The sequence below is a fragment of the Microcaecilia unicolor genome, chromosome 13 (genome assembly GCF_901765095.1).
Source record: "Microcaecilia unicolor chromosome 13, aMicUni1.1, whole genome shotgun sequence".
Classification (NCBI taxonomy): Eukaryota; Metazoa; Chordata; class Amphibia; order Gymnophiona; family Siphonopidae; genus Microcaecilia; species Microcaecilia unicolor.
Window position 1 is genome coordinate 66499898 of NC_044043.1, and position 20514 is coordinate 66520411.

The following is a 20514-nucleotide window of genomic DNA, read 5'->3' on the forward strand; positions in this document are numbered from 1 at the left end:
AGGATAGGATACTGTAACAGCTCTATACTGTATTGACCTGAGGACGGAGGTTTTGGCCTCTGAAAGCTAAATGTATTAGTCCAATAAAATGGTATTATTTTATTTTCTATATTTGTTTTATTTCTATTTGTTAATTTGTAAAGTGGTGATTGGTATTTGTTAGTTTTTTTTTCAAATTTACATCTGTTGTCTTTATATTTTGCACAGTACTAGGGGACATTTTCTGTTTCTGTGGTGTTGTATGCAGAGTCTGGCATCTTGGGGGTTCAGTTTAATTTTTGTCTAAATAGAAAGTTTATGATTACTTATTCTGTAGTGGATTAGGGTGTATCTGTGTTTGTGAAAAAGACATGGTTTACAGTTGGCATTGACTGTGCAGGATCGACAAGCCCTGGAGCTGGGGGCCTTGGAGCTCGGAGGGAGGGGTGGCCGGCTCTGGAGCTAGGGTGGGGGCAGAGCTAGGGTGGGGCCCCGTCAAATTGGTCTGCATAGGGCCCCGCACTTGCTAAGACCGGCCCTGACGATGACCTACCAAGGGAAATATGATAAAAGTCTTTTAATAAAAGCACCAGAGGATGAACCTAACACGGTCTGTGTTTCAGCAAATGGCCTTCTGCATCAGGGGTCATAATCAAACGTCTACAACAAAGAAAAAAACAAGATGTGTCTGGTGCAGAGTAACATAGTAATCAAATTTCAGCTGTAGTCTCAAACAACACAGTAGTCCAGGACTAGCAAGTGTAGGTACATTGTCTTGCGCTACTACATTGTTTGAGACTACAACTGGAATATGATTGCTGTGTTACTCTGCACCAAGCACATCTTGCTATTTCTTTGTTGTAGAAGTTTGATTGTGACCCCTGAGGCAGGCGACCATTCACCGAAACATGGACCATGTCGGGTCCACCCTCTGGTGTTTTTATTAAAAAAACTGTTATCATATTTTCCTTGGCTGGTCATCGTTTGTGACACCCTCTACTATTACTTGGTTTCCTTTGTCTTTACGTAGAAGCATCTACCTGTTTGTGAGTTTGGCGTCCTTTGTACCAGCAGACTAACATACATGTATCAGAATATCTATTCTGGGAAATACAAGTCATGTTTTGTTGTACTATCTTCCGTGAAACACTATTTTAATGTGTTACACCCACCATCCCCATTTTTAAAAATGATGCCAACACGATTCTGGTTCATCTCGTTGTTATTGTACATGATCCAAAGGGGTTTCATCTTAGAATCCATGAAGGTACAAAGATCCACACTGCAAAAAAAAAAAATTATATATATCAGATACAGTCATAGACCTTCAACCTCACCCACACAGAGACATGGCACTGCCCACCATAAACAATCCCCAATCTCACAGACACAGCACTGTCAGAGATTCGCATATTGCACCAATATGGACAGAGAACTGCCTATCAGAGACTCCCAGTCCCATCCCAGAAATACAACATTGCCCCTCCCTGTTTAGAGAAACCCCTTCCCCCAAACACAACCATGGACCTTAACTCAACTGACAAAGACAGCACTATTTATCACAGTGACCCCCATCTTCACCCCTGAATGAATGTGCTTAAGGGGAACCCTGCATATGAATGCAAGACAGGTTCTTTCAATCAACACCATCACCCTGCTTACCACACATTCCCCAGGATGACACTAGGGTTGAGAGGAGACTGGAGGTTTGAAAGTGCTTCTTGGTAGTTCTCTTGTTTCAGGCTTACATGCATCAGCTCCTTGGTTTGGGGTTTTGTGGGCTTTTGAGAACTTATTTTCACAATATCATTTAAGGCCTTCATTTTAGTGAGAGCTTCCACCTGAGAAAGAACAAGAACAATGAAAGACATGAAAAGAAGGCAAGTCAAGGTTCATTATTTCTCCCCAGCTTACACCTTGTTGTGTCTGTAGTTTCAAGTTGAATCAAGTTTAATTCAAACTTAATATACTGCTTTGGAGTAACACTATCAAATCGGTTTACAATAAAAAAAATACAAAAGAAAAAGAACTATAATAATTCAAAGAAAAGAAAAGAGTTAACACAAAACACAGCAGAAAAAGCAGGATATGAACTGAATCCGACACTATGTAATGTCCAGCACCCAGAAAGGTAGCAGTTGGTGTCTAAGACCCAAATGCCTTATGGAACATTTTAAGCTTAGTTTTAAAAACAGGCAACAAAAGTTCCAAACGGAGATCTAATGGAATAGCAGAGAGTCTCTTCAAGTAAAGTAGTCTACAAGCTCTTGTTGTGACACTCAAAAGACTGGTTTTAGCTACAAAAGGTGGGGACAATGAGATCTCTCCATGGTTCAAAATTAAAACCTTACTTCCAAGATATTCACCAATACATCCCCTGTGCTCCCTCCTCCACCCTGTATCTAGTACATTCTACACCAGTGATTCCCAAACCTATCCTTGGAGTCCCCCAACTAATCAGGTTGTCAGAATAACCACAATGGATATTCAGGAAGGCAATTTTGCAGGTACTACACAAAGTTATCTCATACATATTCATTGTGAATACACTGAAAACCCAACTGGCTGGGTTTCCCCCCAAGACAAGTTTGGGAATCACTCACTGCCTATGCCACTCTTCACAGTATGTACCCTGGAGCCCTCTCCTCCCTTCCCCCTCCACAGAAAGCTGCTAGGGCCCCAAACACCACACAGGCTGGGGTCTTTGTTGCTGTGGGGCAATCAATGAGCTCTGTGGATCTTAAGCTTGTCTGTCACTGTACAGAGCTGGCAAAGGAACACAGTCTTCCCACCCCCACCCTTTTCTTTTAACAGAGCAAACTTCAACAGATTGACTTAGTTTCTTTAGCTTTGGATATTGGAATGGGAGCCAGAAATGAATGAATCTATGAGCACTAGTAAGAACTTGGGCCAGGGAGGGTACACTGGCTTACTTCATTAGGTTCTTAGGAAGATAGAAGGGAGTGAACCTACCAGCACTGAAAAGGGTATCAGTGCTGGGTCAGACCATTATTAGGGGGGGGGGGGGGGGGTTAGCAACATAATGCACTGATTTACAGGAAGTACCAATTCAAGCAGATTTGTTATATGTAACAACTGGAGCAGTTATAGTTCACAGTCTGAAAGTTAGTTAAAGTAGTCTGGACTTCCGCAAGCTTGTATCCACTGGATGGCACTGTAGACTGAATATATATGATGAGCATACTAATTTTCAACTACTTTCAGATCAATGTAGTGATGCCACTAGATGTAGGTGTAGGTAACATTAGCTTGTTGCCATGTGTAGAAACTTCACCATCTTGGATGCCACCTCACCTTTCTTATGACCTCCAACAACACAAACAGACAATCTGAATGGTGGAACTCCTCCATCCTATGCAAACACACACACACAACACTCTCCTGACATCCAGTCAAGCATAACATAAGAACAGTAATACTGTGTCAGACCAATAATCTATCTACCCAGTATCCTGTCTCCAACAGTGGCCAATCCAGGTCACAAGTACCTGGCAGAAACCCAAATAGTAGCAACATTCCATGCTACCAAACCAAGGGCAAGCAGTGGCTTCCCCCATGTCTATCTCAATAGCGGACTGTGGACTTTTCCTCCAGGAACTTGCCCAAACCCTTTTTAAACCCAGATACGTTAACCACCATTACCACATCCTCTAGCAGTGAGTTCCAGAGCTTAATTATTCATTGCGTGAAAAAATATTTCCTTCTATTTGTTTTAAAAGTATTCCCATGTAATTTCATTGCGTGTCTCCCCGGTCTTTGTAATTTTTGAAAGAGTGAAAAATCAATACATTTTTACCTGTTCTACACCACTCAGGAAGACCTCAATAATATCCCACCTCAGCCATCTCTTTTCCAAGCTGAAGAGCCCTAACCTCTTTAGCCTTTCCTCATATGAGAGGAGTTCCATCTCCTTTATCATTTTGGTCACTCTTTTTTTAACCTTTTCTAATTCCACTATATCATTTTTGAGGTATGATGACCAGAATTGAACTCAGTACTCAAGGTGAGGTCACACCATGAAGCATACAGAGCCATTATAAATATTCTTGGTCTTATTTGCATCCCTTTCCTAATAATTCCTAGCATCCTGTTGGCTCTTTGGCCGCCATCGCACACTGGGCAGAAGATTTCAACATATTGTCTACAATGACACCTAGATCTTTTTCTTAAGTGCTGACTCCTAAGCATCAGATAACTATGATTCAGATTATTCTTCGCAATGTACATCACTTTGCATTTGTCCACATTAAATTTCATCTGCCATTTGGATGCCCAGTCTTCCAATTTCCTAAGGTCTTCCTGCAATATTTCACAGTCTGCATGTGTTTTAACAACCTTGAATAGTTTTGTATCATCTGTGAATTTAATCACCTCACTCGTGGTTCCGTTTTCCAGATCATTTATAAATATGATAAATAGCACTGGTCCCAGTACAGATCCCTGTGGAACTCCACTATTTACCCTCCTCTATTGAGAAAAATGGCTGTCTAACTCTACCCTCTGTTTTCTGTCTAATAACCAATTTCTAATCCACAAAAGGACATTGCCTCCTATCCCATGGCTTTTTAATTTTCTCAGGAGTCTCTCATGAGGAACTTTATCAAAAGCTTTCTGAAAATCTAGATACATTACATCAACAGGCTCACATTTATCCACATGTTTATTTACGCCTTAAAAGAAATGAAGCAAGTTGGTGAGGCAAGACTTCCCTTAGCTGAACTCATGCTGAGTCTGTCTCAGGAAACCATGTTTGTCTATGTGTTCCATGATATTATTCTTTATAATAGTTTCTGTTATTTTCCCTGGCACTGAAGTCAGGCTTACTAGACTATAATTTCCAGGATTACCCCATGAACCCTTTTTAAAAATCGGTGTTACATTGGCCACCATTTAATCTTCAGGTTCTACGGATGATTTTAACGACAGGTTACAAATCACTAACAGCAGATCAGCAATTTCATGTTTGAGTTCTTTCAGTACCCTGGAGTGTATACCATCTATTTGGCTGAGTACATCTTCCAGGCTCACAGAGATTTCTTTCACTTCCTCCGCATCATCACCCTTGAAAACCATTTCTGGTACAGGTACATCTTCTTCTGTAAAGACCAAAGCAAAGAATCCATTCAATCTCTCCACTATGACCTTGTCCTCCCTGAGTGCCTCTTTTGCTCCTTCATGATCTAACGGCCCCATAGATTCCTTCCCAGGCTTTCTGCTTCTGATGTATCTGAAAAAGGTGTTATTATGAGTTTTTGTCTCTGCAGCAAGTTTTTCTTCATATTTTCTTTTAGCCTTCATGATCAATGCTTTGTATCTAGCTTGACAGTACTTATGTTGCTTCTTTTTAAATTTGCTAGCTTTCCCAATTCCTGTAAACATTTCTTCATCTGTCTGTTTGTTCTATCCTGGCGGACAGTAGTACAGCCCTACTTATAGACTCTTTCCCTTCACACATGGAATTTCTATCCACAAGGATTCCACACTGCTATTTCATATAGAATATGTACTTAGTTTGACTCCATTCCCTCTTTAACATATAGCGCAACCCCCCTCCAATTTGATCCTCTCTGTCATTGCAATATAATTTATACCCTGATAACACAGTGTCCCATTGATTGTCCTCCTTTCACCAGGTCTCTGAGATGCCTATTATATTTACCTCTTCATTTAGTACTGTACACTCCAATTCTCCCATCTTATTTTTTAAGCTTCTAGCATTTGTATATAGACACTTCCAAATGTGTTTTTTCCTAGCATCTACAAGCTGCTGTGAAGTTGATCGTGATAATTTGCATCCTTTACTCTGTTCTCCCATTAAACACTCCTGGTTCTCGTTCACCATTAATAAAACCTCTCTATTAGAATTCCCTAAAGATCCTGATTCAACAGTATCCTTCAAGGATACTTTTTTAGTTTAAAAGCTGCTCTATCTCCTTTTTAAAAGTTAGCACCCAGTGGCTTTCCTAGGGGGGTGGACACCTGGGGCGGCGCCCCGCCCCCCCGGGTGCAGCACCCCCCCCCCCCCCCCCGATGCAGCGCAGACCTCCCCCCAGGTGCACGCCTCTGGGGGGGGGGTGCCGCAGCGCGCGCCTGCTCAGAGTTCCCTGACTTTGCGCGTTCACTGCAGCTCCCTCTGACCCGGAACAGGAAGTAACCTGTTCCAGGGCAGAGGGAGCTGCAGCGAACACGCGAAGTCAGCGAACTCAGAGCAGGCGCGCGCCGTGCCAACCCCCAGTGGCGTGCACCCGGGGCAGACCGCCCCCACCCCTTGGAACACCACTGTTAGTACCAACAGCCTGGTTCCATTTCAGTTAAAGTGGAGACTATCCCTTTGGAACAAGCTCCCCCTTTCCCAGAATGTAGTCCAGTTCCTAACAAATCTAAATCCCTTATCCTGCACCATCGTCTCAACCACACATTGAGACTGCGGAGCTCTGCCTGCCTCTTGGATCCTGCATGTGGAACAGGAAGCATTTCCAAAAATAGTAATTTGGAGGATCTAGATTTCAGCTTTCTAGCTAAGGGCCTAAATTTGGCTTCCAGAACCTCCTTCCCACATTTTCCTATGTCATCGTTACCCACATGCACCAAGACAGCTGACTCCTCCTCAGCACTATCTAAAATCTTATAAAGGTGACACATAAGGTCTGCCACCTTCACACCAGGCAGGCAAGTGACCAGGCAATCCTCATGCCCACCAGCCACCCAGCTATCTACATGCCTAATGAACGAATCAGCAACTACAACAGCTGTCCTAACCCTTCCCTCCTGGGCAGAAGCTCCTGGAGACACATCCTTGGTGCGAGAGGATGTGTCTCCAGATTATCTGGTTGACCAAGGAGACCTTCATTTGGCCTCTTCCAATGCTAGCAGTGTAATAGTCTGGTTGACATGAAAGGCCGACACTTCCTTGAGGAGGAAGGAGGTTACAAAACACTAGAAAGGGTTCCTTGCATGATAAGGCCTGTAATTTTTAAAGCCTCCTCGCTGATGAAATAGCAACCATCTTCAAGGTCATATCTTTAAATTATATTCCCTACCATGAGTTCAAACTGTGACTTCACAGAGGCCTTCAAATTGAGAATTAAATCTCAAGGAGGAACTAACGGACAGTGTGGAGGCCTAATGAGTTTAACTCCTCTACAAAATGTGACCACATCTGTTTGTGCAAACCAGCCTGAAAAAAACTCCAAAATTTCCACTGTAGAAGATTTAAAGGGAACAACCTGGCGATCCACACACCATCCATTGAAATTATGCTAAACTCTAACATAGGCCAAGGAGGGTAGATCTTTTCTGCGACCGCAATACGGGAGAAATCACTTTTTCAGAATAACCTCTCTTTTTCTGATGCACCTCTCAAGAGGCATGCCGTAAGACAAAAACTGAGATGGGTTTGTTATCTTCACCAATTCCCAGTCACCAGCTATATTAGGTCACCATACCAAGGTCTCTTTGGACAAGCTGGGACCACCAACACCACAGGATCTCCATCAAGCTTGATCCTTTTAATGACTCAACCCAGCAGTGGCCACAGGAGAAACACATAGAGGAGCCAGAGGTTGGATAAAGCTGTATCAGGGCATTGATGCCCTCCAACTTCAACTCCCTCTGGCAACTGAAAAACTGGGGCACCTTGGCACTGCTCATCAACACTATTAAAACCATCACTGGCTGGCCCCACATGCTTACTAGTATGTTGTAGGTGCCCTGTCCCCGGGATCCAGAACATTTCTGCTCAGAAAATCTACCTGCATATTTTCCATGCCACCTATGTGAGCAGCTGACAGATCCACCAGGTGACATTCCACCCAGGCCATTAGAAGGGCCATTTCCTCTGCTACCTTTCAACTTTTTGTGTCCCCGTGGTAATTCATGTAAGCCACAGCAATAGTGTCTGACAAGCACCCATAGTGGCCTGCCCGTGAGCAAGCTTTGAAATGACAGCAGCACCAGTCAAACTGCCTTGGTCTCCAGTCAGTTGATGGACCTATGAACCTCCTCCAATAACCAAAGGCACTGAACAACCTGAGTTAGGCAATGGGCACTCCATCCCTTGATACTGGCATCCATGGTTATAATCTTCCACTCCTGAGGTTCCAAACTCATGCCCTCCTCCAAGTTGGGGGTATGAAGCAACCACTTCAGACTGTGCCACAACTTGCCCCTGAGCAGCAACCTTACCTCCTCCTGGGGAGACCAACAGGACAAAAGGGCATCCTGGCCCACTGAACTATATCCAGTAATGTGGTCATCACACCCAAAACCTGTACGTAATCCCGGGCCTGTGGACCTTTTGCTTTGAGGAGAGACTGAACCCAACTCTGCACTTTCTGTGCTCTCACTACTGGCAGGAAGCCACTACCCTGAAGCATGTTGAACTGGACACCTACTCTATATGATGGATACAGATTGTTCTTGGCCAGGTTAATCACCCAGCCCAATGACTCAAAAACCTGCACCATGCTACTTGACGACCTGGCTTCTTTCCTGAAAGGATTTTGCCTGAATCAACCCAATCATCCACATAAGGATGCACTAGGATACCCTACTTCTGCAGAGACACCCCAGCGACCACCCTCGCATTGGAGAATGTGCCAAGCCAAACAGGAGACCACACAATTGATAGTGCTGCCCCAAAATGGTAAAGCTAATCGTTCTGGAGCCTCTGATGAATCAGAATATGGAGGTAGGTTTCTGTCAGGTCCAGTGAAGTAAGAAATTCCCCTTCTCTTACTGCCACAATGACAGAGAAAAGAGTCTCCATGTGAAAACTGGGTACCCTGAGGCAGTGGCGTACCAAGGGGGGGGGGGGCGGTGGGGGCGGTCCGCCCCAGGTGCATGCCACTGGGGGGGTGCTGCGGCGCGCGTCTGTCGGCTCCGAGTTCGCTAACTTCGCTCGTTCGCTGCAGCTCCCTCTGCCCCGGAACAGGTTACTTCCAAGCACAGCAAATGTCATTTAAACTTGCACTTGAATGTCAGCAAATGAGTCTCATGTTTCAGTCTAGCTGGCAAACGATTCCATTCTAAAGGCCCAGCAATTGGAAAAAGTCCCTTTCTTCAAGTACACAGTAGTATCATGATATAAGACACGATGAATCAACATCAATAACCTGAGTTTCACCCTGAATATTACAAACAGCCAGCCCAATTGCTTTAAATAAGCTGAAATATGATCACATTTCAGCAAGCCAAAAACCAGGCATACTGCAGAATTCTGTACTATTTGCAGAGATTGGGTACATGCTGCAGACAATCCAAGATATACCAGGTTATAATAATCAATCCCAAATAACACCACGGCTTCCACAACTCTCACAAAATCAACCATAGGACGAAGACGATGCGGCCTACTTAAGAGAAGCAATTTAAAGAATGAAGTTCAAATCAGGTGCTGAATCTGTGGTCTGAAAGAAAAAGCAGAAGCAACCTGTACCTCCAGAGTCCGCACCTGAGATGATACTTGCACAAGGGCTCCTGATAGGAGAATAGACTCAGGAAATACCATAGAAGAGTCTGCACTCATAAATAATAATTCAGTTTTATTCAGCTTTATTTCTCAACCACAACTGAGCTTTCTCAAGCACATTTTGCATTCTTAGAATAGCATCATGCACACTCATAGTGACTGGAAAACAAATCATCCGCATAAGTACAGAAGGATACTCCTAATGGTCACAAAAAATGACCCAAAGGCCTCAGATATATGTTAAAGAACATAGCAGACAAAACCGAATCCTAAGGAACACCTGTATCAAGAGAATATAGTAATTCATCTCCCACACATACTCTCTTGTTTCCTCCCCTTCAAATATGATTGAAACCACAACAAAACTGTTCCCATAAGAAGATGCCCGAGTTAAAAAAAGATAGTAAAACATTCCAAATATGAACCGCTTGATAGAAAAAAGACCTTTCATAAATTCTTGTGAACTGAATAGATTTAAATGATGGAAAATGTAAAATAGAATTTTTTTTTTTACTATTCCTCCTGCCCTACCATACCTGCTTTACCAGGACCTTCATGTGGTAATGGCTGCCCCGGCAGTAGGCTTCCAGGATAAGTCCAAATCTGAGAGCAACAGCAGGGACGTGCATTTCGGACCTTGAAGAAGAGAAGAAAAAGGAGACAAACTGAACCAGACATAAATAAACCCACAACCATTTCTGCCGCTCATCAGGAGATGGTGTGCATCATGTAGCATATGCCTTCAGTGTACAGAGAACTGGCTCCATGGGGGTAATTCTAAAAAGGTCACTGAAATTTAGGTGCTAGGATGCTGCACGCTCAGTGCAAATTCTATATTGCCAATTACTGAGAGGAGGACAAATCCCTCCTCTCAGTATCCTTCTCCACCACCGCCAACTCCAGGCTCCGCCCTTTCCGCCTCGCCTCACCCTATGCTTGGAATAAACTCCCTGAGCCCATACGCCAAGCCCCCTCCCTGCCCATCTTCAAATCCTTGCTCAAAGCCCACCTCTTCAATGTCGCTTTCGGCACCTAACCATTATTCATCTATTCAGGAAATCTAGACTGCCCCAATTTGATTGACTGCACTTTTTTGTCCTTTAGATTGTAAGCTCCTTCGAGCAGGGACTGTCCTCTGTGTTAAATTGTACAGCGCTGTGTAACCCTGGTAGCGCTTTATAAATGTTAAGTGGTGTCTCGCTGCACCCTACGCCTGGAATAAACTTCCTGAGCCCCTACGTCTTGCCCCATCCTTGGCCACCTTTAAATCTAGACTGAAAGCCCACCTCTTTAACATTGCTTTTGACTCGTAACCACTTGTAACCACTCGCCTCCACCTACCCTCCTCTCCTCCTTCCTGTACACATTAATTGATTTGATTACTTTATTTTTTTATTTTTATTTTTTTGTCTATTAGATTGTAAGCTCTTTGAGCAGGGACTGTCTTTCTTCTATGTTTGTGCAGCGCTGCGTATGCCTTGTAGCGCTATAGAAATGCTAAATAGTAGTAGTAGTAGTCTCTTGTAACCAGAGCTAATATTGTCATGTCATAATGCCTCAGGCCACCAATAAGAGCCAACCTCATCAGTGATGTCACAATGGCTTGATTGTCCTATACTTGGCTCACTTTTATTACATAGCTCTTTGAGCAGGGACTGTCTTTCTTCTATGTTTGTGCAGCGCTGCGTACGCCTTGTAGCGCTATAGAAATGCTAAATAGTAGTAGTAGTACAGGCATAATTGGCCTTATAGAATACTAGCACAGCTGCTTATGCCATGTCAACGGATGGTGTAAATGACAGTGACTAAATGTTGCAGTTGCATGTATTAACAGTGTTCTAGAATCTTAGCATGTAAGGGCTGGGCAGTCCTCTGACCCGTCCATGCCCCTCCCACATCCACACCCCCTTGCAGTTACGCGCTGTGTCTTTTGCACTTTAACCCCCTGATAGTCAAAACTATTTAACTGGCCAGGAACGGCTCCTGGCTGATTAAATAGCATTTAAGCGCCTAACTGTGGATATTCAGTGGGCGATAACCAGTTCTATCCTGCTGAATATCTCGATTAGTGGCTAGCTGCTAACCGGCTATATCGCGCAACATAGGTGCAAATATTCAGCACCAAACTGGCTATGTTGAGCGGTCAAAAATAGACCACTTAAATAGCAGGCCTAGCATTGACTGCTAAAATGTTAACTGGTTAGAGCTGAATAGCGGCATAGCCAGTTAACTGTTTAGTAACCAAAATAAACCCAGAAATTCAATGCTGGTCACCAGATACGGTTCGGCATTGAACATCTGGGTTTCATGCCGGCAGCAGACAGCAAACATGCTGCCTGCCGCTGGCTAAATATTGGGCCCTAAGTTTCTAGAATAGTGACTATGGGGTCCTTTTACTAAGCTGTGGTAAAAGGGGCCTGTCTAGCATCAGCGTATGTTTTTGACACGCGCCGAGAACTCCTTTTACCACAGCAGGTAAAAGGCTGTCTCTTTTTTTTTTTTTTTTTTGCAAAGAAATTGCCATGCAGTAAGTGAACCGCTTACCGTGCAGCCATTTCAGGGGGGAGCATGTACCATCATCCACTGAGGTGGCGGTAAGGGCTCCTGCACTAACCCGGTGGTAATCGGGCAGCACGCAGCAATGCCCTATTACTGCCGGGTAAACACCAGCGCTACAAAAATGGAAAATATTTTTGTAGAGCCAGAAATGGTGCACATTAGAGGTGGGCAATACCGCCGGGCTGCTGCAATAGCCAGGGCCGCCAAGAGGGGGGGGACAGGGGGACAAAATTCCCCGGGTCCGGGCCTCCAGGGGGGGCCGTCGCCTTCGCCGCAGTCCAGCCCGCCCATCCTCCGTCGCTCCCTGGCATTGAATTTAAGCGCCTCACCTTCGAAAGTGCAGCAAGCAGCGGCAGACCACTCCTTCCTTACGTGTCCCGTGGAGTTAATTGGCAGTAACCAGTGATTACTGGTTGTTAGTGCCAATTAGCACATAACTTGCCAATTAACTTATGCACATAACTGAAACTATTCTATAACCCAAAGAAGAGCAGAACACACGTCTTAGTAAGATAAATAGGCTTTAAATGTGCCACTCTGTAAAAAAAAAGTCCCAACGTGGCCACATTTCGCCTCACTAGAGGCTGCGTCAGTGGCAGGGGGGGCGGCTAAAATGTGCCCCCTCAACTCGGGCTCTGGATCCTCCTCCCACCGAAGTCTGGCTACGCCCCTGAAGCTAACATACAGGTATAATGTTTAAAGAGCGCGTCTATTAGAGCGTGTTTACGTAATAAAGCAGAAACTCATAAGGAACAATAGGTATATGTCCCTTCTCTTGTTTATTCAGAATCATTTGGTACAAGTTTCTGTGAGTTGCCACATCCAGTAGTATTATATAGTTTGATTTTTTTATTGGGTCTTATGAGTTCTATCATACTCTGGCTTGATGGTCTGTTTATAGCTGGTGTGTACAGTTGGTTTAGTGCAGTACAGTGGCGTTCCTAGGGGGGCGGACACCGGGGCGGTGCCCCGCCCCCCCCGGGTGCAGCGCAGACCCCCCCTGGGTGCACGCCGCTGAGGGGGGGTGCCGCAGCGCGCGCCTGCTCAGAGTTCCCTGACTTCGCGCATTCGCTGCAGCTCCCTCTGACCCGGAACAGGAATATTACAAGCAGGAATATTAAAGTGCCGCTTTTTAGAGCGAGGATATCCTGAGAAATGTTTAAAAAGAGCCTATCTGCGTGCACGTTATGCACAGAGGGAATTACTACTCCAAGAACGAAGAGATGAGGAGAGTAATGATGATCATTTAATTTGTGTTCTTCCGTTTTCGTCTTTAGTTAAGTTTGTGGTTCAATCTATAAAGACCAACTGGCAGATCCTACAATTAGATGAGATGTTTTTGGAAAAACCATTATTTGCGTTTTCAAGATCTAAAAATATAGGAGAATTGCTCTCTAAAAAGAAGAAAAGGATGCTTGAAGATGAGAATGAATATCCACAACATAATAGTTGTAATAAATGTCAATGGTGTGATCAAACATTGTCGGGTCCTGTATGGACGGACCCGCAAACTAAACAAGTTATAAAATCACGTTTTTCTACTACCTGTACAACGTCTATGGTAGTATACATAATAACATGTCCTTGTGAAAAGGTTTATGTTGGTAGAAGTAAGCGCCCTGTGAAAATACGCTTAAATGAACATAAATCCCGTATTCAAAATAAAAAGGAAGAAGCTCTGCTTGTACAACATTGGATAGAATGTGATCATAAAATATCGGATATAAAATGGAGAATTATTGATCATGTTATAGTAGGGTGGGAGGGTGGTAACATCGAAAATATTTTAAACTATAAAGAACAATCATGGATTTTCTCTTTAAATTCTGTGTACCCTAGGGGTTTAAATCGAGAAATCGAGTGGATGTCAGTCATTTAATACAAGGGGAGGAGTTATAATGTGGGGCTTTGTGATTGGTGCCAGCAAAGCAATGACGTTTAGCTTGAAAGGAATCTTCACTTAAATAGCTAGAACGCCGCAGCCATCTTTTGAAACAAGATGGAGAAAGCAGTGAACTGTTTCCAGACCTGTTTGAGGTACTTTTTTGTATGAATTTATGATTGAGGATTGCTGAAATGATAAAGATTAATACATTTTCTGTTCAATCTTAGGAGATTTACCTTGATACAGCACTAGTTGCGAAACGTGAATTCATGTCGGTGTATATCTCCGAGATGAATATTCAATGTAATCGTTTTGAAATGAAAGAAGAAATACGAAGCGAATATTCAGCATTGAGTTAAGTGCTCTTTCTGATTCAATTTGATTCAATTTTGAACTGATTTTATGAAATATTAGAAAAATATAAGAGAAAATTATTAAAATTTGAAATGGATCGAGTGAGGAATACCTACCCATCATGAAAGTGCCTGGCTCACGTTATTAGCCTGTATGATGGTGATAGGAAGTCTGAAGGATCCTAAATAAGTGGAATTATATCCTCTTATATAAGTGTGGTTGAACTATATTGAAGTATATGAAGAGCTGGGTTATACTTTGTGAATATTAGTGAATACCCCCTCTACTAAGTTTGGATTAATAAGGATACCATAGAAAGTGGATAATTTAAACATTATACCTGCATGTTAGCCTTATCTTCTATAGGTTTGATGTTTCACCCTGCCTCTAATAATGTATTGGTGGTTTGTTCCTAACTCATGTTTTATGAAGATGTTTTAATAGTTTTTAGTATTCGGGATTGGTGTTTTATGTTTTTAGGTTTCGTCACACAGCTGTTTTATCCCCTGACGTAGCCTCGTCGGGACCTTTTTTTTTTTTACAGAGTGGCACAAATAAAGCCTATTTATCATACTAAGATGTATGTTCTGCTCTTCTTTGGACTACTTTCTGCACTGCAGAACATTCTGTTTCTCTTCTGGTGTTTCCACTATTCTATAACCTGCACGTGTAATTTTGCAGGCTAAGTGTGAAAATGTGCGTGCAAGATTATAGAATGAAGTCTGTATGTATGAAGTAGACAGAGGATGATAGGTACTGTGGTGTGAAGCAGGGGCGTATCTGGATTCTGGCGGTAGGGGGGGCCAGAACCAGAGGGAGGGGCACATTTTAGCCCCCCCCCCCGGCACCACCGATCCCCCCCCCCCGCCATTTCCGGACCCCCCCGCCACTGCCAGACCCCCCCTCGCCACCAATGACACTCTCCACTCCCTCCCGCCGCCGCCAACCCTCCCCCGCTGCTGTCACTTATCTTTGCTGGCGGGGGGACCCCAACACCCTGCCAGCCGAGGTCCTCTCTTCCATGCAGGCTGCAAGTTGCAATGCTTCCTGTTCTTCTGAGTCTGACGTCCTGCACGTACAACGCGCAGGACGTCAGACTGAGTTCCAAATTCTGAGTCTGACGTCCTGCACGTTGTACGTGCAGGACGTCAGACTCAGAAGAACAGGAAGCGTTGCAACTTGCATCCTGCACGGAAGAGAGGACTTCGGCTGGCGGGGGCTTGGGGTCCCCCGCCAGCAAAGATCGGCGACGGGTTGGTGGCGGGCATGCGGGAGGGAGGAGGAGGTGGAGAGGGTCGATGGTAGGGGGGTCCAGGGCGAAATCTGCGGGGGCCCAGGCCCCTGTGGCCCCACGTAGATACGCCCCTGGTGTGAAGGTTACCTGAAAAATGCCAGGGATGGCAGGTTGTGTGTTATCCATGCACCCAACAAGACATGATTTATACATGCATTATGGATGGGTACTGTATGATATCTGCAGAAATCCCTCGTTCTAACTAAAACACATTTGCGTATTTTCTGAAGATTTTTTTACCGAAGATGCCAGAAGACGTAATGTCCTATTTTTCGACTGGCCAAAGCTCTTTCCAGCAGGAATATGGTTAATTCACAGTCTAAGTAAGACTCATACTTAAGCACCTGAACCAGCTGTAGAAGATACCGACATAATTCCTCATCACTACAGAGAGAAGAACACAAGCCCATGAGAGTTCAGCAAAAGATTACGCAAGATCTTTTGACCCCCCCCCCCCCCTCCCTAGAAAACCATCATACTCACGTAAGCTTCTTCAGACAGTTAACTGCAAAATCACGAACACAGTGGTCAGGGAAATTATAATCTAGCAGCTCCAGGGCACACGACACTGGCAACTCTGGCCAGGACTGCAGCAAGTACAGCATCTGTGGGGAGAGCACAGCAATAAGCATTCCAGAATACAACAGAAACAAGCAGTGTACCAGACAGCTCAAGGGAACTGCGAGTGGCAAGGTGATCCTGATCAGCATCCAAATCTTCCCTCCCTCCATAAAACCATTGCATCTTAGTATCCTAGTCAGGGCCGCCGAGAGACTGGACCGAGCCAAGGCCGCCCCCGGGGGCCCTGCCCCCGCCGCTCCCCCCTCCATCCCCCCCGAGGTCGCTGCCGCTGCTCCCCCCTCCACCCCCCCCAAGGTCACCGCTGCTCCCCCCCTCCGTCCACCACCGGGCCAGGCCCCCTGCATTGAAATCACAGCGCCTCTCACCTCCGTGTGAAAGCGCTGCAGGCAGCAGGGCAGCAGATCGCCTCCCTTCGGCCCTCCTTCCCTCCTTGGGTCCCGCCCTCACGGAAGTTACATCAGACGAGGGCGGGACACAGGGAGGGAAGGAGGCCTCAGCTCGAAACCTTATGGTCATCTTTGACTCTTCTCTCTCCTTCTCTGCTCATATCCAGCAGATTGCCAAGTCCTGTCGTTTCTTTCTTTACAACATCCGTAAAATCCGCCCCTTTCTTTCCGAGCACTCTACCAAAACCCTCATCCACACCCTTGTCACCTCTCGTTTAGACTACTGCAATCTGCTTCTTGCTGGCCTCCCACTTAGTCACCTCTCCCCCCTCCAGTCGGTTCAAAACTCTGCTGCCCGTCTTGTCTTCCGCCAGGGTCGCTTTATTCATACTACCCCTCTCCTCAAGACCCTTCACTGGCTCCCTATCCATTTTCACATCCTGTTCAAACTTCTTCTACTAACCTATAAATGTACTCACTCTGCTGCTCCCCAGTACCTCTCCACACTCGTCCTTCCCTACACCCCTTCCCGTGCACTCCGCTCCATGGATAAATCCTTCTTATCTGTTCCCTTCTCCACTACTGCCAACTCCAGACTTCGCGCCTTCTGTCTCGCTGCACCCTATGCCTGGAATAAAGTTCCTGAGCCCCTACGTCTTGCCCCATCCTTGGCCACCTTTAAATCTAGACTGAAAGCCCACCTCTTTAACATTGCTTTTGACTCATAACCACTTGTAACCACTCGCCTCCACCTACCCTCCTCTCTTCCTTCCCGTTCACATTAATTGATTTGATTACTTTATTTTTTTATTTTTATTTTTTTGTCTATTAGATTGTAAGCTCTTTGAGCAGGGACTGTCTTTCTTCTATGTTTGTGCAGCCTTGTAGCGCTATAGAAATGCTAAATAGTAGTAGTAGTAGTAGGCGCTGTGATTTCAATGCAGGGAGCCCGGCCCGGTAGCAGACGGTCGCTGATGGAAGGCAGGTGGGACTGCGGCGCTAGGGCCCCTTGGGGGCCCAGGGAATTTTGTCCTCCTGCCCCCCCATCTCGGCGGCTATGATCCTAGTAGTTAGTGCTGTGCCTTGAGAACCAGGGGAACTGGCTTCAGTTCCCACTACAGCTTCTTGTGACTCTTGGCAAGTCACTTAACCTTCCATTGCCCCAGGCATACTAGGGACAGAAAAAGTACCTGTGTATATATAATATGTAAACTGCTTTGACTGTACCACAGAAAGATGATATATCAAATCCCTTCCCCAGCAGAGCTGAAGCTAACAGAAACATGAAACAGGAAAATAACGAACAGTAGAAACTTTAACAGGGGTAGGCTATGCTTGTTTAGTGTAACAAAATTGATAGAGGCAGGTGCCATCTTTTAGACTAACCAATTTATCGAATCTTTTGAAGACAAGAGTTCACATCATCACATGTCTTTACTGACATGATCCCATGACTACCCACATGCCCTGCCCGTCCTTTTCTCCTGGATCACATGACTGTACCCGTGTGTCTTGCCTGTCCTTTTCACCTGGATCACGTGACTGTGTCTGCATGCTCTGCACATCCTCTCACCTGAGCCACATCCTCATGCCTGTTCCATTTAGTTATCAGAAGCAGCTTCGCCAGTGCTTCAGAGTACTGCTCTCTGATTTCATGACGAAGTTTCCACAGCATGTCCTTCTCATGCTCGTACAGCTCCACACTTCTCTCCAGAAGCTCTTTCAGCTGCTGCTGCTGCTCAGAGAACACAGACAGTGCAGTATCATCACTGCTCCCACTCAGTACATGTAGCAAGACCCGTACAGATAAATAAGTTAACAGCATGACATAAGAAACTTGAGAAAACAATTTGAAAAAGAATGGGCACCATTTTATAGAATTATAGGGATTAAGGTCTGTGGAATTCTTATTCTAATTTAACTTTACCAATGTAATTCATATATTTATAATTCATAAGTACCACAACAGGAGAAAATAGAAAGACAAACATTATTTAAGTAAAAGAATAATGAGATTAATGAACATAAGAACATAAGAAAAGAGTAGCCATATAGGGTCAGACCAATGGTCCATCTAGCCCAGTATCCTGTTTTCCAAACAGTGGCCAAGCCAGGCCACAAATTGTGGCAACACTCCATACTACAAATCCCAGGGCAAGCAGCTGCTTCCCATGTCTGTCTCAATAGCAGACTATGGACTTTTCCTTCAGGAATTTGTCCAAACCGTTTTTAAACCCGGATACGCTAACCGCTGTTACCACATCCTATGCAAAGAGTTCCAGAGCTTAACTATTCATTGAGTGAAAAAAATATTTCCTCCTATTTGTTTTAAAAGTATTTCCATGTAACTTCCTCGAGTGTCCCCTAGTCTTTGTACTTTTGGAACGAGTAAAAAATTGATTGACTTCTACTCATTCTAAACCACTCAGGGTTTTGTAGACCTCAATCGTTAGAGCCCTAACCTCTTTAGCCTTTCCTCATATGGGAGGAGTTCCATCCCCTTTATGATTTTGGTCGCTCTTCTTTTAACATTTTCTAATTCTGCTATATCTTTTTTGAGATATGGCGACCAGAACTGAATGCAATATTCAAGGTATGGACACACCATGGAGCGATACAAAGGTGATACAAAGTATTTTCTGTCTTATTCACCATCCCTTTCGTGATGAGGATACTATATAGTTGCATTCTTGTATTAATATTAATTGTCCTGTAAGGCTTCTTCTTAATTTGTTATGTAAGCCGCATTGAACCTGAGCTTTCTTGGGAATATGCGGGTAGAAATGTCATAATAAAGAATTAAAATAAATAAAAAATAATGTAAAATGATTAAACATATATTGATATATTTGATATTTCTAGGAATAAACTATATTTATTGATATTAAAAAACAATTGTGAAGACTAGCTCCCATCAGAAACACTTGACACAAAGCAAGCAATCCCTGTCATGCTCAGCACAGAGGGAGCAGTACTCATAACCAACCCAGAGTGGTGATGTCCCTGCTCATATGGTCAGCTTACAGGCACAATGACCGCTTTTTCGAGAGACTGTGGCAATAGCTTGCAAATGTTGCAGTAGAAGTTTCAAAATTCTGCAGCAAATGTCTAATTTTTAAAAATGTTATAGAACTGCCATTTTCTGGCATTTATGTACTTAATTTATTTAATCAATACTGGAGCGATAGGTTCCCCAAATCTCCTTTAATACCAGCAGGTGATATGCTTAAAAAATATCTTGGTGAGGTTTTGGGGATTCCGAAGGAGGGATTTCCACCTATTACACGGCTCCAGTATATTACTGGAACTGTGAAACTATCGAAGGAGCAACCCCAGGCTACTGCAAATTTGAACTTGACTGAATTTCTTGAGAACTCTCTGGAATGTATTACAGAGAGAACAACATTGCTTGTGACTTTTGCTCTTGAACCTGATAGACATAATATTCTCAGATGATATTTTCGCCATTTAAATGATGTATTTTTGGGGCAAAAAATACAGATTTTCCCCGACTTAGCTAGGAACACACAAAAGAGAAGAAAGGAATTTTTACTTTATAAACCTAGAGCTTTAAAATTAGGTGCTACTTTTCTCTTGAAGTTCCCATGCAAATGTCATATAATGTTTGGTTTAAATAATTATATATTCTTTACCCCTCAAAAATTATTACAATTTATTTCATCTAAGGAAAATGTTCAAGTACCTAATGTGCTGCCTCCCTAATTAAAGTGCTGATACGTCGGCTGTAGATATCAGCTATGCCCTTACCGTTATAATAATTGGCTTATTTTTATAGGCTTGTTTTTCCTTTCATTTTCCTAGTATCTTGTCTCAATCTATTGTGGACTAATAATAATCTGATAATTTTAACTTAGAACCGAATTTGGTAATAAGTAATTTTGTTTTGCTTGTCAAGTTGTATATTCTGATATTTCCTGGTTTATGTCATGAGATGTAAATGTGAAAAATTATAAATAAAGAATTA

The 20514-nt window shown here is 43.9% G+C and overlaps 1 protein-coding gene across 1 annotated transcript in view; it reads right to left on the reverse strand.

The window, feature by feature from the left end:
• PIK3CD (phosphatidylinositol-4,5-bisphosphate 3-kinase catalytic subunit delta) overlaps window positions 1–20514 on the reverse strand; it is a 94479-nt gene that overhangs the window by 17864 nt on the left and 56101 nt on the right. Inside the window, exons 12-17 of the mRNA XM_030222494.1 lie at window positions 18103–18264; window positions 16045–16166; window positions 15802–15945; window positions 10006–10105; window positions 1642–1820; window positions 1152–1261 (exon numbers count right to left, since the gene is read on the reverse strand). Of these exons, the coding sequence (XP_030078354.1) occupies window positions 1152–1261; window positions 1642–1820; window positions 10006–10105; window positions 15802–15945; window positions 16045–16166; window positions 18103–18264 (817 nt within the window). The remainder of the gene's footprint in view (window positions 1–1151; window positions 1262–1641; window positions 1821–10005; window positions 10106–15801; window positions 15946–16044; window positions 16167–18102; window positions 18265–20514) is intronic.